The sequence below is a fragment of the Muscardinus avellanarius genome (assembly GCF_963383645.1).
Source record: "Muscardinus avellanarius genome assembly, chromosome: 1".
In the NCBI taxonomy this organism is placed as follows: Eukaryota; Metazoa; Chordata; class Mammalia; order Rodentia; family Gliridae; genus Muscardinus; species Muscardinus avellanarius.
This window is the reverse complement of record NC_137786.1, coordinates 180178415-180199894: the sequence shown is the minus strand read 5'-3', so window position 1 is coordinate 180199894 and position 21480 is coordinate 180178415. Positions and strand designations below refer to the sequence as shown.

Genomic DNA, 21480 nt, shown 5'->3' with positions numbered 1-21480 from the left:
AAGGCCATGAGGCTCCACAGATAAGTATATATTTTCACATTAATACAAAAGATGAAGCAAACTGATTTTGAAAGCAGTACTATCTGAATATGCAAATAGCCTCACAAACTACACAGCATATGGTAATAGATCCCAATTTTTTGTTGTTGTTGTTCCTCTTTTAAGAACATCTACCCTTGGTTTGTGGAGTGGAGATATAAGGAACTTTAGCACTAGGCTATTATGTTAAAGTTATATTTTCAACCTATTTCTTTTATTTCTATTATCCTTCCTCAAAAACAGTGCCTATATCCTTGATTCTCCTTATCAGTTAGTATTATCTGACTCTCTAACAGTGTGTTTAGAAAAAAATCTTGTTCTTTCATTTCTTGAGACCAGAAGTCTTTCAAAACTCCATTGTCTTTGTCCGTTTCTCAGAGATATGTGCTAAAAGGAGAGAGACAAATGCAACTGACATGTGTTGCAGTTGCCACTTCAGATCTGGGGACAAATGCTTTCTACCTAACTCATCATGCACATCCTCAATTCTTCTGACATCGAAATCACCACGTTTTTCCTGATTGGGATCCCAGGACTGGAGCATGCTCATTTGTGGATCTCCATCCCCATCTGCCTCATGTACCTCGTGGCCATCCTGGGCAACTGCACCATCCTCTTTGTGATCAGGACTGAGCCCTCACTCCATGCGCCCATGTACTATTTCCTTTCTATGCTGGCTTTCTCAGACCTGGGCCTGTCCTTGTCCTCCCTCCCCACTATGCTGCGAATCTTTGTATTCAATGCCACTGGAATCTCCCCAAATGTCTGTTTTGCTCAAGAATTCTTCATCCATGGATTTACAGACATGGAGTCCTCAGTGCTCCTGGTCATGTCCTTTGATCGCTTTTTGGCCATACGCAACCCTCTGAGATACAGCTCTATCCTCACTAATTCCAGGATCGCCAAGATGGGGCTGGCATTTTTCATTAAAAGCATGCTCTTGGTGCTCCCGTTTCCTTTCACTCTGAAAAGATTGACGTACTGTAGGAAAAGCCTACTTTCTCACTCCTATTGCCTCCATCAGGACGTCATGAAGCTGGCCTGCTCTGACAACACAGTCAACTTTTTCTATGGGTTCTTCGTGGCCCTCTGCATGATGTCAGACAGCGTGTTCATCGCTGTGTCCTATGTGTTCATCCTCAAGACTGTGATGGGAATTGGATCCCACAGGGAGCGGCTCAAGGCCCTCAACACCTGTGTCTCCCACATCTGTGCTGTGCTCATCTTCTACGTGCCCATCATTGCTTTAGCTTCCATGCACCGCTTTGGCCGGCTCAAGTCCCCACTGGCCATGATCCTCATTGCTGATATTTTCTTGCTGGTACCGCCTCTGATGAACCCCATTGTATATTGTGTGAAGACACGGCAAATTCGTGAGAAGGTTTTGGGAAAACTGGGCCTAAAGTAAAGGGGTGGAGTGTAAAGGTAGGGCAGGGTCAGCCAGGATCAAAAAAGCAATGATACCTTTTAAAGCAACTCATTACCAATAATTCAGCATTATCTTTTAGAATAATCCTTACATGAAGGAAATCCTATAGAGGAGCAAATAAGGTGACCTAACTGGGGGAATGGGAGGGGGGGAAGAGGAAAACTCTCTAAAGCACATGATGTACTTAAACAAACATATCAAAGTCAATCACTAAGTCAAGCATGGGAAGGAGGGATGGGGAGGGAATGGAGTAGGGATCGGGTATGGGCTAATTGGATGATGTATGCATGTATATCTCCACAAGTCTTTTATCCCATTAAAATGTATGACTACAATGCACCAATAAAAAAATATAAAAGAATAATCCTTACAATCAGTATAGCCTATGAGCTGGGCACTATATTGACTAAAAGGCCTATAAGCGTAGGATTTGGGAGCACTGATAAGTAAGTGCAGATGGGACAGTAATAGAGCAGCGTGAATAATAATGTTAATTGTGAATCAGTACAATGACATGCTATTTTAGTTACATTATAACACAAGGATGAGTACACTGTATATATAAGTAGATCTTGGCTTTTTTTCAGATGATAAATATCACATAAATCAAAGGTTAAAGGACATGAAACCAGTCTGGTTGCTTATTTTCCTTCAAGTAGCTTTCAGATATGCTGTATTTGCTGAGGGGTCTCTAGCCAATTTTGCAGAAATTCAAAAATTCATTTATCTGGCTTTCTGCTTTAGTTGTTATTACATTCTTAAAACTCTGGAATACTGTAGAGGAAAAGAAAAATTTTTTACTTAAAGACTATTGTGAGTTTATTTTCATATTCCAAGGATACAAGGGCTTTAAAATGAAAGAATGACTAGGAGATGTTATTTAGTTATTAAAGAAGGACCAGAAGGAGAAGATTATTAACTCATATTTAAAACAATGAACCTCTTTCACCTGTAAGTATGAGTTAATTCAAGAGTTCCAACAAGTAATAGCTACTATAAAATAAATAGCCAACTAAGGATGATTGGGCCCAGCAAATTATTTTTCTGAAAAATAATTAGCTTTTGTTTACCTTTTATTTTTGAGTATCTGCTTCATAATAGAGAAATGTATGAAATGTAATAATTAAGGGTAAGTTAATCCCTAACAGTTTTGTATATCAACTGGGGAAACTACTGTTAATAAATTTCAATATTTTGCTGCTAAATTGAACTCACAAATATTATTTCTACTCCAAAGAATTATTTTGAACACATTATTCTCTGGTAGCTGATTCTTATTTTATGCCTACAGGTGGGTTTGGTTGATTCCTGTTGGATAGCTGACCTTGACTGATCCCCTGATCAGGAAAGAAAAGGGACATGCACTCCTCTTGCCTCCTCCTAGATTTTATTGCTTAGTTCTTTCTCAATGGCTTACATGTTATCTAGTTATGTCAAAATAATTAGTTGGCATGTTCCCTTCTCTCTCTCTCTCTCTCTCTCTCTCTCTCTCTCTCTCTCTCTCTCTCACACACACACACACACACACACACACCACATACACACACACACACACACACACACACACACACATTTTGGTTCCGCAAAAGAATTGCATAAATCATATTTCTTGGCATACCTCCAATACTTGTACACTAAATATAAAATGACATCTGAGTAGTAGTATGGCACATTTTCCAACTAGTTTTGAAAATATAACAAAAAGGCCTTAGGCTGTAATCCCAATACAGGCTAAGAAAAAATGATTGCAGAATCAAGGGGAGTCTGAGCAGGGTAGTAAAACTCTCAGCAACCTAGTAAGACCCTGTATCAAAATAAATATAAATAAATAAAAAGGGCTGAGAGGATATCTCAGGGGTAGAATGTTCCTGGATTCAGTCCCCAGTACCACCCTCCCACACATATGCACAAAAAGGCTCTGACAATTTAGAATATGTTGCAAGCAAATTGAACTCTGAAATGATAAAAAAATTCTATTGTTAAATAAGTACCAAATCTGTTGTGAAAATCAGCCAGTAACTACTAGTTTTAAGTTAATAAAGCTGCCCTAAGAAAATAGTTCATGTTTTGTTAAAACCACAAGAAAAACAGTAACATATTCATGAAGGAAAAAAAAATTTATACACCTTGTAGTGTTTGCCCTAAACTCAGAAATTTAAATCTGTAAAGACAGAAATAGCCCAACTCATTCAACATGTCAGTAAACATTGTTTCTTTTTTTAAATTTTTTTATTGGTGCATTGTATCCATACATCATATTGGGGTAAAAAACTTGTGTGTACATACATGTACACATCACTGATTTAACCCCTACCCAATTCCCACCCCATTCCCTCCCGATTCCTTCCCTTGCTTGGCTTAGTGGTTGACTTCGATAGGTTAAGTATATTGTGTGTTTTAGAGATTTACCTCTTCACCCCTCCTTTCTCCTTTAGGTTGCCTTGTTTGCTCCTCTATAGGATTTCCTTTTTCATCTAGAGTTCCTCCTATGAACCATTTCTCCCTAACTTTCACATATTAGGGAAAGCATCTGATTTCTTATTTTTCGTGACTGACTAATCTCACTTAGTAAACATTGTTTCTATATCAGAAGAGTGAAAGGTTAAAATCTGTCTGATTCTTTCAGTTATTAGGTAGTTTGATTCATTTCTAGTCATATCGACAGGAAAATTTCTTTGGAAATTTACAAAAATAACTCTAAAAATAGGATTAGAAAAGCAAACTAGAGAATACATATGATAAAGATAAATAGAAACTAGGAAACAGCCCAACATGATAGCAACATTTATTCAGTAGCTGTAAACTCTGTAAACTTGTGGGGTCTACTCAACAAATCAACAAGCAGAGCAAGGAAATAGAACAAAGCATTACAACATACAATAAAATTAGATTTGAAATTTAACCTGCAATAAAGAGATATCAGCTGTGGTGGACTGCACACCTATAATCCCAGTACGTGGGAGACAGAGATAGGAAAATCACAGGTATGAGGCCAGCCATGGTAACTTAGTGAGATCCTGTTTCAAAATATATAAAAAAAAAAGAGTGCTAGGTTTAGCTCAGTGGTAAAACACCACTCCTGGGCTCAATCCCTAGAATAAACGAATGTGTGTGTGTGTGTGTGTGTGTGTGTGTGTGTGTGTGTGTTTATTAGAAAACTACGCAGTACAGCCTAATTAGACAAGTAACACTAATAGGGAAAAAATAAGAACCTACCTAAGATATTGTGTGTGAACATGATATTTTCTCACACAAAAATGAATTGAGGACAAAGGTAGGTTTAAAATTTGTTTAAATATAAATAAATAAACTGTGGGTAGAGATAACTTTCTAAGAAATTAACAATGAGAAGTAAAAAAGGAAAACATTTTTATTAAAAGATAGTTATACAAATAATGTTTAAATGGGCACAATTTAGTAATTAATAACTATAGTATATTTCTAATGTTTACCAGATGCCAGAATACTATGCATTTACCACTATCAACGCCATTAGTTTTGCAAGAGCACAAGATGATATTCTTAATTACTCCTATTCTGTAGATGAAAAGCTAAAGCTTTAAAAAATTAAACATGGAGTTCTGAAGTATGATTCCAAAGCTTATATCCTGTGCCACTAAACTAGACTCATAGCTATTCTAATTCCTAGGAATCTCAGAATATAATCTGCATTATGATCCAATATATATTTATAAGTACATATGTTGAGTTACTAAAATGTTAAATAATAGGAAATCATAACATAAGTAATTTTTATTTTTATATTATTTACCCATACAATGCAACATTAACAAGTAATATATGCTATACAGTATATCAGATATTAAATATTAAATAACGCATAAGACACAGGCCTGCTATCAAGAATTTTACAGTCTATTGAGGGGAATATTAAGTAAATAAATAATCATATTTGGTGATTAAAGTATATTAAATTTAAGCACACATGAAAAACAAATTGCCTATTTAGGTAGAAAATTAAAAGAAAGCTTCATAGAAAAAGTGAATCTAATGTAAAACATTATTATATAAAAGAATAATGAGTAATCATGCAAAACATTATTATATAAAAGAATAATGAGTAATCATTCAAAGATTCAGTATTGAGGAAGAGCCACAGGATCAGAAATAAGGCTATATTACAGTATATAAACAATAGGAAAACAATGCAAGAAGACATAATTTTATATATGACAGTGATTGGAAATGTATAGATTAACAATTATAATTGTAAAAGTCTCACTTTTACTAAGTTAAAAAGGGATCAAAGAGCCAGGCATGGTGGCGCACGCTTGTAATCCCCATGCTTGAGAGTCAGAAACAGGAGGATCACACGTTTGAAGCCAGCCTCACTGGCTTAAGAGACTCTGTTTCCAAATAATATATATATATATATAAAGATAGGTCTGGGAGTGTAGCCCGGAGGTAAAAACGTTTCCAGGAACCCCAGTACCACCAAAGAAAAAATAAAAAAAAGGAATCAAAGAAAGAAGAGAGATGTACAAGTGGTACATCTGTAAGGAGAAGAGCTGTATAAAAGTGATTCTACAAACTGAAACCAGCATGCAAAATTTTTATAGATTTTACTTAAACATTTTTGTGTGTATTCTTTTGAAATCACAGTAAATTTTTCTTTTGCCAGTTCAAGAAAAAATATTCAATACTTGCTGGAAATTTTTTTTAAAATATTGTATTCTGTTGAAAGAAAAACTAAAAATATCATCATTTATTCATGGTTTTAGAATTACTGCTTTAAGGCAGATAAAGTAGCCAGGCACATTTGCACATGCTTCTAATCTCAATACTTGGGAGGATAAAACTGAAGTACTATAGGTTTGAGGCCAGCATCCACAACTTAGTGAGACATGCTTTAAAAATAAAAAATAAAAAAGGGCTGAAAGTGTAGCTTAGCCATAGAAGGTCCCTGGATTCACTCCCTAGTACCACAATAAATAAATACATACATAAATAAAACAGGTAAGTTGCTAACATTGATTGATAATGTTGTGTCTTTAATGTTTCCACACAGGATTCCATATCATTGTTTTCAATGTCTGAAGGTCATATACATGATTACATTGGTTTGTAATTGTGTGTGTATGTGTTTTTTTTGTTTGTTTGTTTGTTTTTGTTTTTGCGGTACTGGGGAAGGAACCCAGGAGCATTCTACCTCTGAGCGTCACCCCCAGCCCTATTTTTTATTCTTTATTTTGAAACAAGGTCTCACTGAGTTACAAAGGGACTCACTGTCCTTGAACCATGATCTTCCTGTCTCAGCTTCCCAAATGCTGGGATTACAAGCATGTGCCACCACGCCCAGCTAATAATTGTGGTATTTTAAAAACTCTGATAAACTCACATAAACATTATTCTCTCCTCACACCTATATTCCAATTAGAATTATTTCAGTTATCAATATTCCTGTGGATAATGCAACCCAAATCCCTTCCTTTCAAAAGTACAAATTTAAGCACTGGAAATGCCCCCCTCCTCAATCACACCTTCTTCTGGAGCTCATCACATTGGGGCCCCGTGAATTCTTAAAACTGAATAGCTGAACTATCACCTGGCGGATCACCTTGGTCTTGAAGCTGTAAATGACTGGGTTCAGTACAGGTGGTAAGAGCAGATAAATATTGGCCAAAATACTACAAATCACCCTCGGGGTGGAATCAAAGAGACGGTGTGTTAAAGACAGGCTGATCATAGGCACATAGAAGACAGTGACGGCACAGATATGACAGACACAAGTGCTGAGGGCCTTTTGTTGCTTCTTGGGGGCCACGATGCTCAGAACAGTACGGAGGATAAGGACATAGGAGAAAAGAATAAATAACAAGTCAGTGCCATTCAGGTATAGTTGAAGAAACATACCCCAAAAATTGCTGATCCAGGGGTTAGTATTTGTGAATTTGATCATATCTGGGTGGTAGCAAAATGGGTGGGAAAGCTCTTGGCCGCCCTGGAAAGACACATTGTTCAAAGCGAGAACACAGGGAAACATGAATATGACTTGACGTATGCAAATGATCAGTCCAATCACCAGGATCATCATGTCTGTGAAAACATTAGCATACTGTAGTGGGTTACAGATAGCCACATACCGGTCGAAGGCCATGCCTACCAGCACTGATGACTCCAGGAAGGAGAAGATGTGCACAAAGAACATCTGAATGAGGCAAGCTTTGAAGCTGATTTCCCGGGCATGGAACCAGAGGACTCCAAGCACAGTGGGAAGGGTGGTGATGGTCAGACATAAGTCAGCGACTGAGAGCATGGAGAGGAAATAATACATAGGCTTATGGAGACTCCGCTCGATGATGATGGCAAACAAGATCATGCTGTTTCCCAGGAGGGCAATGGTGTAGAGAAAACAGACAGGAATGGAGATCCAGGCGTGGACGAGTTCCAGCCCAGGGAAGGCTGTGAGCAGGAAGCTAGAGGAGGAGGAGGAGGAGGAGGTGGTATTATTGAAAAGTAACATGGTGAGTTGAGGGCACACCCTGAAAAGAAAGACAATGATGATAATTATTATTTAATCCTTTTTATAAGTTGCAGCTTTTTCACAGATCCTTCCCAGGTTACATAATCATATCTCTATTTTTCAAAATTCTCAATCTAATTAGCATGACTATCACACTGTCCTACAGTGTCTTGAATTGTTTCTCTTAGAACCTGGCCCCATTTCTTATCTCCAGATTGTAATTATTTAAAGATTATGACCATCAGAATTTCTAGGCTCATTTTCGATTTATTTTATAGACTAGCCTAACTTGAAATGAGAGATGATTATAGACAGGTCATATACTTGCTTATATATTAACAAAACAATAACAGTCACAATTACAGCCTTTGCGTTACATGGCCAACCTATATAAATTGCTTTGGAAATAATGGAGACGTTCTTAAGAGCCACTCTGATTACCTGCAATACATAATCTACCACATCTTTATAAGAAACTGGTCTAAGATAGTGTATCTTCAGAATTCTTGCACCTGAATCATGGGCCACCCTCTCTTAATACTCACCAATTAGAAGTCTCTTTATGGTGTTAGTGCTTCTTTATTTCATTTTTATATGAATATTACTCAAATAATTCTGCCTTTCCCTACTCTACATATTTTTGAGCCTGGGATTCACTGTGTCCTCTATTCCTGTTTCACTATGTGGTTTTCCAAGTCTACAAAAATAAATAGGTTCTATTTTTTCCTCCATCTTAAACTTTGTTGTTTTTTTCCCCTCCTTCCCATGGATATCTACCATGTGATGTTGAACCCATACACTGTGAGCAGATAATCCTAATGAATGCTGTCCAGATTTCTAAACATTATTCTGGAATATATGACTTCAAGCATTTTTATTTAGTCTGGCAGGTAAGCTAGACAAAATGCCTTGCCATATCAAGTGGTACCTCAGTTCCAGTATGTTGTTAAAGTGATGATGAGAATTCAACAGCTCACTGGAAAATGGGCTTGCTTCACTGCCTACGGTATGATGGGCCATATATGCTTTTACCATTTAATGTTGTTGAGAGGATACAGGAACAAATTCTGCACTTCATCCTTAATTTTATTCTTGTGATGATTAAACCAAGCATCAATTTATAGAATTATTCTAATTAAATTAATGAACTGTGCTATTTTATAACCTGGCTAGGTTTATGTTGGAACAGACTTGACATCACTTAACAGCATAGCACAGGAAATGAGAGGCACTCATCAACACATGATTAATGACTTTGGAAAATCGTAAGGACGATTATGACATGATAAAATGAAATAGTAATTTCTAAATGGAAGGAAAATAGAATAGCTAGACAGGAAAACAAAAGGCTGTTGGGATTTCTGTGCTGTTCCTCTCAATTGCTAAACATAAACATTAAAGAGTATGTCTCTTTCTCTTTCCATCCAGTAAATCTCTGCAATACAGAAACTATCTACTCTCTGCCAATAGTACTTTACATATGCTTTTATAATACCTATGTATTCTTTCTGGATCAAATTCCTTTCTCCCACTAGAATTCCAACTGTTTAGGAACAAAAGCATACTGCTGTGTTTATATTTTCTCCAGGGACAAGCATAGTGATTACCACTCTATAAAAACTCAGTTGAATTACATTCACTGCACTGATAGATGCTTAAATGCTAGAGAAGAGAGAAATAAAGTACAGATGAGAGAAAAATATAGATCGAATCAGGAACTTCCTGAGGAAAGGATGAGACACAGAAAAGCAATTTTCTTAGACATCATAAAGATCATTTTGTCAACTAAGAGAAGAAAGATGGTATTCTAAGAGAAAAGGACAATAAAGAAGATTCTTTGTATATGGTATATATTTTGCTAACCTCAGCTTTATACTCTGTAGAGCCTCAGAAAATTTTTGAGTTATTTTCTCCTGTTTTAAAGAAAGGAAATGGAGCATGATTAAATAATGTGCCAAAGGTAAACAGACACAGATTCAAAATTCAAAATCAGATTTGCTAACTTCTAAGTCCATTGTATTTTACAAAACTTCAGCCAGCAATGAGGTCAGTCCTATGATCTAAAGAGTAGGATACAATGATTTTCTTCTTTTACTATAAAAATAATATATTCTATTCTATTTATTTATTTATTTTCTTTAATTATTTATATTCTTTAATTATTTCCCATTTGATTATTTCCCATGAATGAATTCTCCTTGCCTGGTCACATCAGCAGGAAACACACTCAGCTTATTGGAATCTGCATGATTCAGAGTAAGAATAGAGATGTCAATAAGGAAAAGAATGTTGTGTGGGAAGTCAGCGTGTACTTGAAAATATGTGTGAATGTCTGCAAATGTTTTTATTGTGTGCATGTCCATGTGCTGGTGTATGTAGAGGGGATTTTTGAAGTGGAAGAGTGACAACAGAAAGATAAAATGCCCATTAAGCAGATGTGAATTATCTTCTGTTCTTTTGAATGGGCCATGTGTATCCACGGTATAGACACACAAAGGCAGAACAGGGCTTTCTCTCACTGAGCTCGTACACTCAGGGGCCAGTTGCAGACAAAGTTCAGTGCTGAAGTTCATCAAGTTTTCCTCTACGTTGCTCAAAAACCAGAAAAATATGGATTAATGCTTTCTGCCTTTAAGTACAAGTCCCCATCTGACTGGCTTGACTGAAGGAACATCTACTCATACATATACAGAGACTAGATAAGTGATTTGGATAAGATCCACCCAACTCTGTATCTTAGTCATTCAAACATCAACATTTCTGCTTTCAAACATCAATAAAGATCTATACCCATCATCTTCACTTATCAATTGCTGTTCTTGTCATTTGTCAACACTGAGTTCTATTTTCTCCATAATCTAGAACTTGTCTAGATAGTTCCAGAACATGTTAAACTGAAAATCCTCCCTCTTCTAAATCTTTACACCACTTAGCACTTGGACATTTAACTTGGTTCTTAATAATGAGGCAGAGTTTATATTGATTATATGTGCAATGTCATTTTCTCTTTCTTCACAGAGTGTGAGCTCCTTGAAAGTCTGGACATGCATGCTTTCCATCTTTCAAAACTACCTACTGAAGCACAATCTTGAACAACAGAAACCCTCAACTAATAATATAATTGATTGAAGAACCATCATGGCCATAGGAAGAGAGTTCTGGTTCTCTCTCCTTTTTTCTTTCTCCCTTCTTTACCCTGTCCTTGATAACTCTATTTGAATTTATTCTACAATCCTCCATTTCTTCAACCACCTTACTCAGAGCTCCCATTATTTCATTGCCTTTTCTTTCTCTTGTCTTTCTCTAACATTCTTCATTCTTTAATTATTTCCCATTTGATTATTTCCCATGAATGAATTCTCCTTACCTGGTCACATCAGCAGGAAACACGCTCGGCTTATTGTCAGCCCCATCAGAGAGTAGGGACTAATTCAGATCTCACAGGTGGGGGCTTTATAGACAGCCTAGTAGAGTCACCAGGCAACAAAAAGTAAACTTGATTAGTTAGTGTGCTGATTGGGGCAAGAGTGATGAGAGCTATAAAAATTTGTTCCTCTATAGAAGCTCAGTTATAACTTCAAACCCTGCTCCCAGGCCCAAGCAAACCCCATTAATCAGGGCCTAGGAAAAGAACTCTGGCCCTGGGGTCTGACAATAATAGGTGCCTGCTAAAAATGCCTGCCTGTGTCAGGTAAGTGCATCCATTCCTCTTTAACCAGCCTTCAGCTACAGAGTCTCAGCCAGGAAGGCTCCCTGAATGTCAGAGCTGGATTAGGACAAGGGAGAGTGACCCTCTACTCTCTGTTTTTGTTGTTGTTGTTGTTGTTGTTTTTGGTGGTACTGGGGTTTCTGGAAGCCCTTCTACCTCCAGGCTACACTCCCAGACCTATTTTTTATATTTTTATTTGGAAACAGGGTCTCTTAAGCCAGTAGGGCTGGCTTCGAACCTGCGTGATCCTCCTGTCTCCACCTCCCAAGCGCGGGAATTAAAAGTGTACGCCACAACACCCAGCTCTCTGCTTCTTTTTAAACTTTTTTTTTTTTTTTCAGTACTGAGGATGAAACCCAGGGGCATTCTACCTCTGAGCTACACCCCCGGCCCTATTTTTTATTCTTTAATTTGAAACAGGGTCTCACTGAGTTGCAAAGGGCATCACTAAGTATCTGAGGCAGTCCTTGAACCATGATCCTCAGGTCTCAAATTCCCGAATACTGGAATTACAAGCGCGCACCACCACGCCCGGCTTCTCTGCTTCTTATATGAGACCTGTTCCTAACAGGTCTCATTATCTTTCAGGCATTCCCATGTCCATTTTAAGAAGCCATCCCATTTCAGTCACCTCTGCAGCCACTTACTTTGTAAGCCTAAGTAACTAACATTTGATGAACACATAACATATACAAGAAGCTTAACTATGCCCTTTAAACACATATACATTGTTATTTGTTCATAATCACACTGAGTGAAATATTATTCTCTATCATTAACAATAATTAAATTATAGCTCAGGGAGGTTTGGGATGATTTTACTCATCTAAAGGCTAGCAAGTTACAGCGTTAAGCCCATTTCTACCTTATCCCAAAGCACTTGAATAATATGCTACACTACACTCTCCAGTAGACTCTTTTATTTCTTTAGAAAATATGGTTTTAGCATATCATCCTCAATCACTACATCCTATAGATTTCTGGATTTTCAACTGCATGACCACATCTGGTATAAACTGCATTTTGGCCAGAATCCAACTTTCTACAACAGGCAGTAAATTAACAATCCTAGTAATATCTAATTTTCCTTGATTTTTAACCTCCTTGAAATATTTCGTATCTGTATTCTCATTAGCTCTGTATGAAACACAGTGAGCAAAGATGTTTATCACCATCAGTATCTAGAGAGATTAAATAACTCCATCAATTACACAAATAATTCTCAGAATGATATTCAGGCATGCCCTTTCCTCTGGTTCCCACTGATAAAAATAAGTGACTCTGAATATTTGAAATGAACCTTTTGAATATTCAATGAGTACAGAAAGGATAGGAAACATGAAATCAATCTTAATAAGGTCTCACCATCAATTCTGAACTACATTAAGCATTTGGAATATAATGAAGTAGATAAAGTTCTTGCTCTTATGAAATACATAAAATAGCAGGAATGGAACATATGCTATTAGGGCCGGGGATATAGCTAAGGTATAAAATTCCCTTGGATTCTAAGATATAGAAAACCCCAGAACTAAAAAAAAGGAAAATTATCATATATCTTACTTTTGATATCTAATGTGAAAATGTGATATGCCTAAGAAGGAAAATAAATGAGATGCAAAGGTAGTGGAGAAAGTCTGTGGATAATATAAGTACTGACTATTCAAAGACACTGACTGGAGTAACCAGACATTATTAATTTTAAGAATGACTTTATTGACATAAAGTATCATAATACCAAGCTACATTAAAACAAATGAAAGAATTTATATATTATAGATTGAAATTACAATTCAGGGAACCAAAGAAATTCACTAAACTCAAAGACCACTTTCTCTGTATTCCTGATAGACAGCGTCTAGGCCATCATTCCCTCCTTCCCAAACAAGCGAGGCCTTCAGCCTTATCTCACGGCAAATTACAACATTATGTCACCATTAGGATTGAGATTGGATTTGTTTGTTTGTTTTTTTGTCTGTTTGTTTATTGGTACTGGGAATTGAACTCAGGAGCATTTTATTTCTGAGCTACATCCTCAGTCCTAATTTTTATTTTTATTTCAAAACAGGGTCTCACTATGCTGCAGAGACCCTCACTAAAATGATGGCCCTGGGTATGAACCTATGATCCTCCTGTTTTAACTTCTCAAGCACTGAGATCACAATCATGCACCACCACGCCTGACTCTGAGACTGGCTTTGGAGTTAGAAGTCCTAAGGGAAAAAATTGGGCTAGAATCCTAGAATTTAGTTATTTAATATGAGGCAAATCAGAGTGTGCATGCATGTGAAAGAAAAAGAGAGGGTGCAAGTAAAATCAAAATGAAGAAACCTGTGAGATGTGTTAGAAGAAGAAAGAATGGTCTGATAGATGAAATAAGGATTTCAGGTTCTTAAGGAAATCAGGATGGACTAGCCCAGGCGGCACTACATATTACCCCAAGGGATGTTATGTTCCAGAGTGGCTGTGAAATCATGATGCCTCCAGTTGCCACCAGAGGGTGAATACTCTTTATAAGTGCTCTGCATGCTCGTCTCAGGGAAGAAAATTTAATTCTGAACTGGAGCACAGACGCAGACACAGGTAAATTAATCTTAAAAATTTCCATGCCATCTACACAGCAAGTTCCATAGAATTCTATACAGAATTATTTTGTGCATTATTTTATTATGCTTTCACAGAAATTCTAATAAGGGGGATGATTAAAACAGATGAAAATCGTCTAGAGTGTCATTCAATGGGAAAGCTAGGAGGAAGAAAATCAAAATTCAAGTTCTAGAAATAGGAATAAAAGAAGACATCTACTGCCAGATAAGATACAAGGATGCAGGAGTATGAAATAAAGACAAAACAGAACAGTGAATAGAAAATGCACTAGTAGAGAGAAAATAGGAATTGAACATGTAAGAAAAGTAGAAAGGAGAAAAGATGGAGACTAAGGATAGAAATTAAATAAGGAGATAATGGGATAAAACGTGCTCAGGTAAATAAAAGCAAAGTCAAAAGCAATAAAAAAAAAATGAGAAGAGAAGGAACACAAAATTTGTGCATTGGTGTGAATAGTGCTTCAGCCAGCCTAGAGAATTTATCCAAAAATTATTAAGGATTGTCCAAGAACTTCCCAAAGTAAGTCAGCTGAACCTGGATTCTGCTTACAAAGGCACTACATAACTTTTATAGGCAAGCTACACTATGTTTGAAGGATCTAAAATATCAGAATCTGAAAATAATTTATTTGTAATCATTTTCCCATATAGCAAATCCTTATTCTACAGGAGAAAAACGAGGGCAGAAGAAACAGGGATGTCCTCTGGCTTCATGGGCCTGATCCCATCCTGGATTTAGCATTTCCAAACCAGCTCTTGAGGGTTTTTTCTATTTTTTCATAAGTACATATGTGAGAAAATAAATTAAGTCCAAGAAGAGAGAATCACATGTGACATATATTTCCTTTATAGAATTCAACTTTTCAGATTAGGGATGAACATTTAACAAATACTTACATAATATTCAATTAACCATAATTATTTTAAGATGAAAACTCCAAAATGTGAAAACAGCATATATACAGAAGTCTTAGGCTATGTTACACATTTGATGGCTAAGCAAAGGGAACCATCAAAAGTAGTAGTGGGGGGAGCAGGAAGAATTAGAAAGAAAACATGTAGAAAAACTGTATCAGAGAGAATTTCAGTGACATGTAAGAACTCAAAAGGCTGAGAATTTGGCTGAATTGAAGAGACCAAAGGGGAGCGTAAACTATGTAAGTTGGTGCTAGAAAGGTCAGGGCTGAATCATGCTGTACCTTCAAAGCTAAGAGAAGGATTTAAGCCCTTAAAGAAACTTGCCTATGATAACTAAATCAGATTTATAATTTAAAGAGACATCTTATTCTGACTACAGGATGAAGAATGTGTTGGAAAATGACACCAGTGCATTCAGAAAAAAAATCAGTTAGGGAGTTTGAAAGAAATAGGCTGCATTATTTAATAACTTTAAGAATCGGATGACTCTTTGAAGAATAGGTAACTCTTTGTTTCCATCTCTAGGTATTTCAAATGCTTATTTTCCTCTGTGTACTTCCATACCTAGTTATTTAATATGAGAATTAAATGGAATGAAGGATATGTATATTTCAATTTAAAATAAAATCTCTCACTTTAAAAACATAGGAAGACAAAAAATACATTTTTAATATGCTTTAGAGACAAGTTTGGAAATTGGTTAAATATTGGTTTAATGAAGGAAGACTTCAAGAATGGCTTCCAAATTTCTCATGTGTTAGAAGACTGGAAAAATGTGTCTGAGTGATATGTTCTTGTGTGCCTTACATGAGGTTGTGTACAGACCAATAAATTTCATTCTGCTCTTTGCTATTTTAAATTGAAATTAAAATTATACATTTTGAAATATGTGAATTAAATGTTAGTGTCTATGTATATAGTTCATTACAAATGCAGTGCAATGAATACATAGGCAAGTGGAAGAATATATGTATACTTATGCATATTTGTATTTTGTCTGTAATATGCAACTATAGATTTTTATGGGTGTGAGATTGTGATGGCAGCAGAATTGTGTGTACGAGCATGTGTGATGATGGCATTGTGAGTTCAGGAGGATTTATAAATGACTGCTTCTTTTCTGCCAAACCTTGAGAATTTTCAAAGGAAAAAGATCCAAATTCTCTATTATATAAATATCAAGTGTTTAGTCTTATCTTCAGTTTTCAGAGAACAAGAGAAAGGAGATCATTGCATGTGACTGTCTAGGAAGCAAAAGGACAAATGACACAAAACTTCTAAGACACTTGTTTTTAACACAATTCTTCCCTCCGTTTTTCTATGTGTGCATTCATAAAGCCATTTATTTATCTCATTTAAGAATGTATTTTTCAATCCAGGAGCTGCAAGCTACATGGGAGGGGCCAGCCTCCCCCAGTGGTGAGAATACCATGAAGAACTTGAACACATCACACACCAACCACCATAGTTTCATTCTGACAGGTATCCCAGGGATGCCTGACAAGAACCCATGGATGGCCTTTCCACTGGGATTTCTCTACACACTAACCCTCCTGGGGAATGGTACCATCCTAGCAGTCATCAAGGTAGATCAGAGTCTCCACGAACCTATGTATTACTTCCTCTCTATCTTGGCTGTCACTGATGTCAGCCTCTCCATGTCCACCTTGCCATCTATGCTCAGCATATTCTGGTTCAATGCCCCTGAGATTGCCTTTGATGCATGCATCACACAGATGTTCTTCATCCATGGCTTTGGAGTAGTAGAGTCTGGAGTGCTAGTGTCCATGGCTTTTGACAGATTTGTAGCTATCAGAAACCCGCTACGCTATGCTTCCATCCTCACCCACGGAGTTATTGGAAAGATTGGAATAGCTATCCTCACCCGGGCAGTCTGCGTGGTCTTTCCTGTGCCCTTCCTTATTAAGCGGCTGCCCTTCTGCCATTCCAATGTCTTATCTCATTCATATTGTCTTCACCAAGATGCAATGCGACTAGCCTGTGCCAGCACCCGTGTCAACAGTCTCTATGGCCTCATCATTGTCATCTTCACCTTGGGGCTGGATGCTCTCATCATCCTCTTTTCTTATGTGCTCATCCTAAAGACAGTACTGGGCATAGCATCCAGAGCCGAAAGGCTCAAAGCCCTCAACACTTGCCTCTCCCATATCTGTGCTGTGCTCCTCTTCTATGTTCCCCTCATTGGTGTCACCATGATTCACAGGTTTGGGAAACATTTATCGCCAGTAGTGCACACACTCATGGCAAACGTCTACCTGCTACTGCCCCCTGTGCTAAACCCCATTGTTTACAGTGTGAAGACCAAGCAGATACGAAGACGGATCATCCAGGTGTTCCAGGGGAGAAAGAATGCAGTCTAAAGTGAAGGAATAACATGGAAGGTGGAGAATAAGCTGACACTGCAAGAATTAATATGCAAATTTTCCCAAATTATCATGCAATAAAATTTTGCACATCTCGTAAAATATAGGGGTGTATGAGGCTTTTGGATGAAGACACAACACCGGCCACTCATGTTCTATGTAGACTCTAGATACAGGTCATTATTGCTCTACATACACTTTATTTAGGAATGTATGCATTTTAATATCTTCTGTCACAAAATCCAGTTTAATTGAGTAACCATATTTTTTATTATTTGAAATTATAAATGAGCATTAGTGACAACAAAGCATATGTTTATACAGATAATATTTATGACCTTTTATCCTCATAATTTTAAATAATATTTATCTTTAGTTATCAAAGATTCAATAGCTTTATAGTACTACCAAATGACAGGGTATATGAAATATTTTATTCTTAAATAGAGAAAAGAAAACAGGTAGTTAAACTAGGCTCAAACAACATGTATCCTTATATCTAGGTATTTATGGGGTGAAGGTTGTGTGTGAAATTAGATTTCATATAATTCTAGTTTTCTGTGCAGTACTTAGTACACAAGTATATGTTCTGCCTTTACCCTTTTAACCAAACGTGAATGACTAATTTTGCTATGTACTAGATGGTCCACAAAATTTCTTGTGGGATTCATGTAAGGCAAATTAAAATTTTTAGGACAAGGAAGGGATGTAATAATGCAATATAAACATGCAGGTGTGAATATGTCAAATACATTTTTTCATTGATATCTGTTTTAAGAATTGTTAAACATCACATAATCAATTTCTGGGGGATTATTCATTCAATAGATATACATTTAACACTATTGAAATGTCAGTGGTTATGCTAAACCATACGTTTAGAAAAATAAATTTGTTTACTGCTCAATTCCTAGAGTATTTTTCTATAAAAAAAATGTGCATTGTAGGCCGGGCGTGGTGGTGCACGCTTGTAATCCCCGCGCTTGGGAGGCGGAGACAGGAGGATCGCGCAGGTTCGAAGCCACCCACGCGCGCTGGCTTAGGAGACCCTGTTTCCAAATAAAAAAGTATAAAAAAATAGGTCTGGGAGTATAGCCCGGAGGTAGAAGGGCTTCCAGGAACCCCAGTACCACCAAAAACAAACAAACAAAAAAGAAATGTGCATTGTAAAACAAGTAATAATATATTATGTTATCATATTTAATATTTAATACTAATAATGCTAGCTGCTTAGTAGATTGAATTTTACCAACAATTTTTGCAAATAGGTTTTATCAACATCTTACACAGGAGGGAAATGAGATTAAGAGCAGTTAAGTGACTTGTTCAAGATCATGAAGTTTCTAAGTGACACAGCCAGATTCAAAGTTAGATAGATCTCTTGATTCTGAAGCTTGTAAATTGAGAGTTCATCTGTGTCTCAGGGTTTCCTAGACCTAGAAACTACAGGGAGAAGGAAGAAACCAGTGGTTATAAGACATAGATGTATAAGAAATATAATAGTAATCAATATTGTTGAAATTTTAAGTGAGAAGTTCCACTTACCAAGATCAAATAGATGTATAATACAGACAGATAAAGGATAATCTTGGGTTAATGATGCAGAGTTTGCATTTTAATAAAAATTTTGCAGGGTCTTGTTTTTTATTTGTGTAGAATGTAAATATGCAAGCTTGGAGATTGTAAAGTATAATTCTATATCAGCCAAGGACTCAATACTCATAATGTATAGATGGAGAACATATATCTCAAAAAGAACTCATCATAATCCATTGGTCTTTGAGGATAAAAGAATAGAACTTAATTTGTATTTAAGTTTGTCCAACTTCAAAAATGCTATTCTATATATTCCCATATAAATAAGATATTAATACAGTCATTCCTGCTTATAGTTTTAGAATGAATGAACAAAAATACTAATATTTTAGGAGAAGTCCTCACCTTTTGGTTTCTGCAGATTCACAACCATAAACCATAACCACACTGTGGTCTAGAATAAGGATAAAAGCTAATCAACCATAGAATGTAATTTTTAAGTACTGTGATAACAAATGCAATTAATTAAAGATGCCCTTTCAATATACTTATTCTCTGATAGGGTTGTGAGGTGGCAAGATCAAAAGTCTAACTGCTTTCTACAGGCACTGTGCACATACATTCTATATCCACACCGGGTAATCTTTCTCCAGCTCCTACAGTTTGATTTTTGTCTCTAATGCTACATGAAAACTCTACTCCAATGGCTCAGGTCTCTTTCTAATCAACAAATCAAATATTTTCTGAATTGTTCTTCACCTTACATTATTTAGGTAAATTTTAAGTATTTATAATTCAATTTTTAATCTTTAGGCTAATTTCAGGACACCTTTCCGTGTCGTACTCTATCTTTTGTTTCCTTGCTTGCCTTTACAGCTTCCTCTCATAAATGACATGAGTATTTCTCAATGTTACCCCCACCCCATCACTCTGTGACCTCAGTAAATTCCTTCTTCCAAAATGCTACTCATTTTCATGGCTTTAAAATGTAGCTCATTCAGCAGGGTGTGGTGGTGCTCGTTTGTAATCCCTGCGCTTGGGAGGCTGAGACAGGAGGATCGCGCTGGTTCAGAGCCAGCCTTGCTGGTTTAAGAGACCCTGTTTCCAAATAAATATATAAAATAGGTCTGGGAGTGTAGCCCGGAGATAGAAGGGCTTCCAGGAACTCCAGTACCACCAAAAAAAAAAAAAAATGTAGCTCATTCATATGGTTTGCAGGTTCTCTTTCTCTCTTCCCTTCTATTTTTCTCTCTCTCTCCCTCTCTCTCTCATAAACTTAAATCTATTTAACTGAAACACAAAAGCATAAATATTTCACATACTAATTTGGTACAATGCAATGTTTTAATACATGTACATATTGTATAAAGTTTAAATCTGGTTAAACATATTTATCAAACATTTATCACTTTTATGGTGAAAACATTAAAAATATTTATTCTAGATTTTTTTAATCTGGAACAACGATGTACTGTGTGATTCTATCTTATTTTTCACTGCTATTGCATAATCTCTATCTGAAGTTTGTCTATACCTTAATCATCACATAATCCAGATGGGATTCTGGCTTTTTTGCCATAGTGTGGCTTCTATACTTAACAGTATAGATATTCTCCATTCACATGTCATTAAAAAAAACATACTGGCACCTATCCAATCAAAAGTTAAACCCTTAATTTCATGTTTAATATACTTCTGCCAGCCACATTACTGGAAATCACTAGAGTGCAGTCCTCTTACAAATGTGAGATACACTTTTGTATCAGAATTATGGAGGTGCTCAGAATTATAGCAGTGCCTAGAACAGAGGGAGAATGTTTACATGAGAAGAAATAAGTAGCATAATCTCTAAAACACACAGTATACTTAAACATATCGAAGTCAACCACTAAGCCAAGCAAGGGAAGGAGGGATGGGGAGTAAATGGGGTGGGAATTGGGTAGGGGTTAAATCGGTGATGTGCACATGTATGTACACACAAGTTTTTTACCCCAATATGATGTATGAATATAATGCACCAATAAAAATTTAAAAAAATAAAATAAAATGTCGCGTCCCTAAGGCTCCAACCTGCAGAGCCCCAGGAAAGAAGACACAAACGCCGAGTCTGTTGATAATGCTTCCTCTTTAATGCTTCCTCCTCTATGCGCACAGCAGGCAAATATATATCAGTCTCATAACCCCTCCCTCATCACTCCATCAACCCCAAGCTTCCCACAGCTACGGCATGCACATTTCTAACCCTCTCATAGTTGGGCTGGTGGTAGCTCAAGGCGCTGCGTCACTGATCATCCTTAGGGTGCCTGATAGGGCTCACTGCGCAGGCTCAGGGCACCACCAGCCTTGTGAGCCTCGTGACTTGGAAACATGCCTAG

General features: G+C 36.7%; 2 protein-coding genes across 2 annotated transcripts in view; both read left to right on the top strand.

Annotated features, from left to right (window-relative positions):
* Positions 1-511: 511 nt before the first annotated feature.
* Positions 512-21480, top strand: part of LOC308258950 (uncharacterized protein) — a gene marked incomplete at both ends in the record, with an annotated part of 84887 nt that continues 63918 nt past the window's right edge. The window contains 2 exons of the mRNA XM_080689586.1: positions 512-1443; positions 7766-7893. Of these exons, the coding sequence (XP_080545712.1) occupies positions 512-1443; positions 7766-7893 (1060 nt within the window). The remainder of the gene's footprint in view (positions 1444-7765; positions 7894-21480) is intronic.
* On the top strand, positions 16616-17566 carry LOC308267512 (olfactory receptor 51H1-like; the record flags this gene model as incomplete). Its single annotated transcript, XM_080702289.1, has 1 exon — positions 16616-17566. The coding sequence occupies one exon, from the start codon at positions 16616-16618 to the stop codon at positions 17564-17566; it is 951 nt and encodes a 316-aa protein (XP_080558415.1).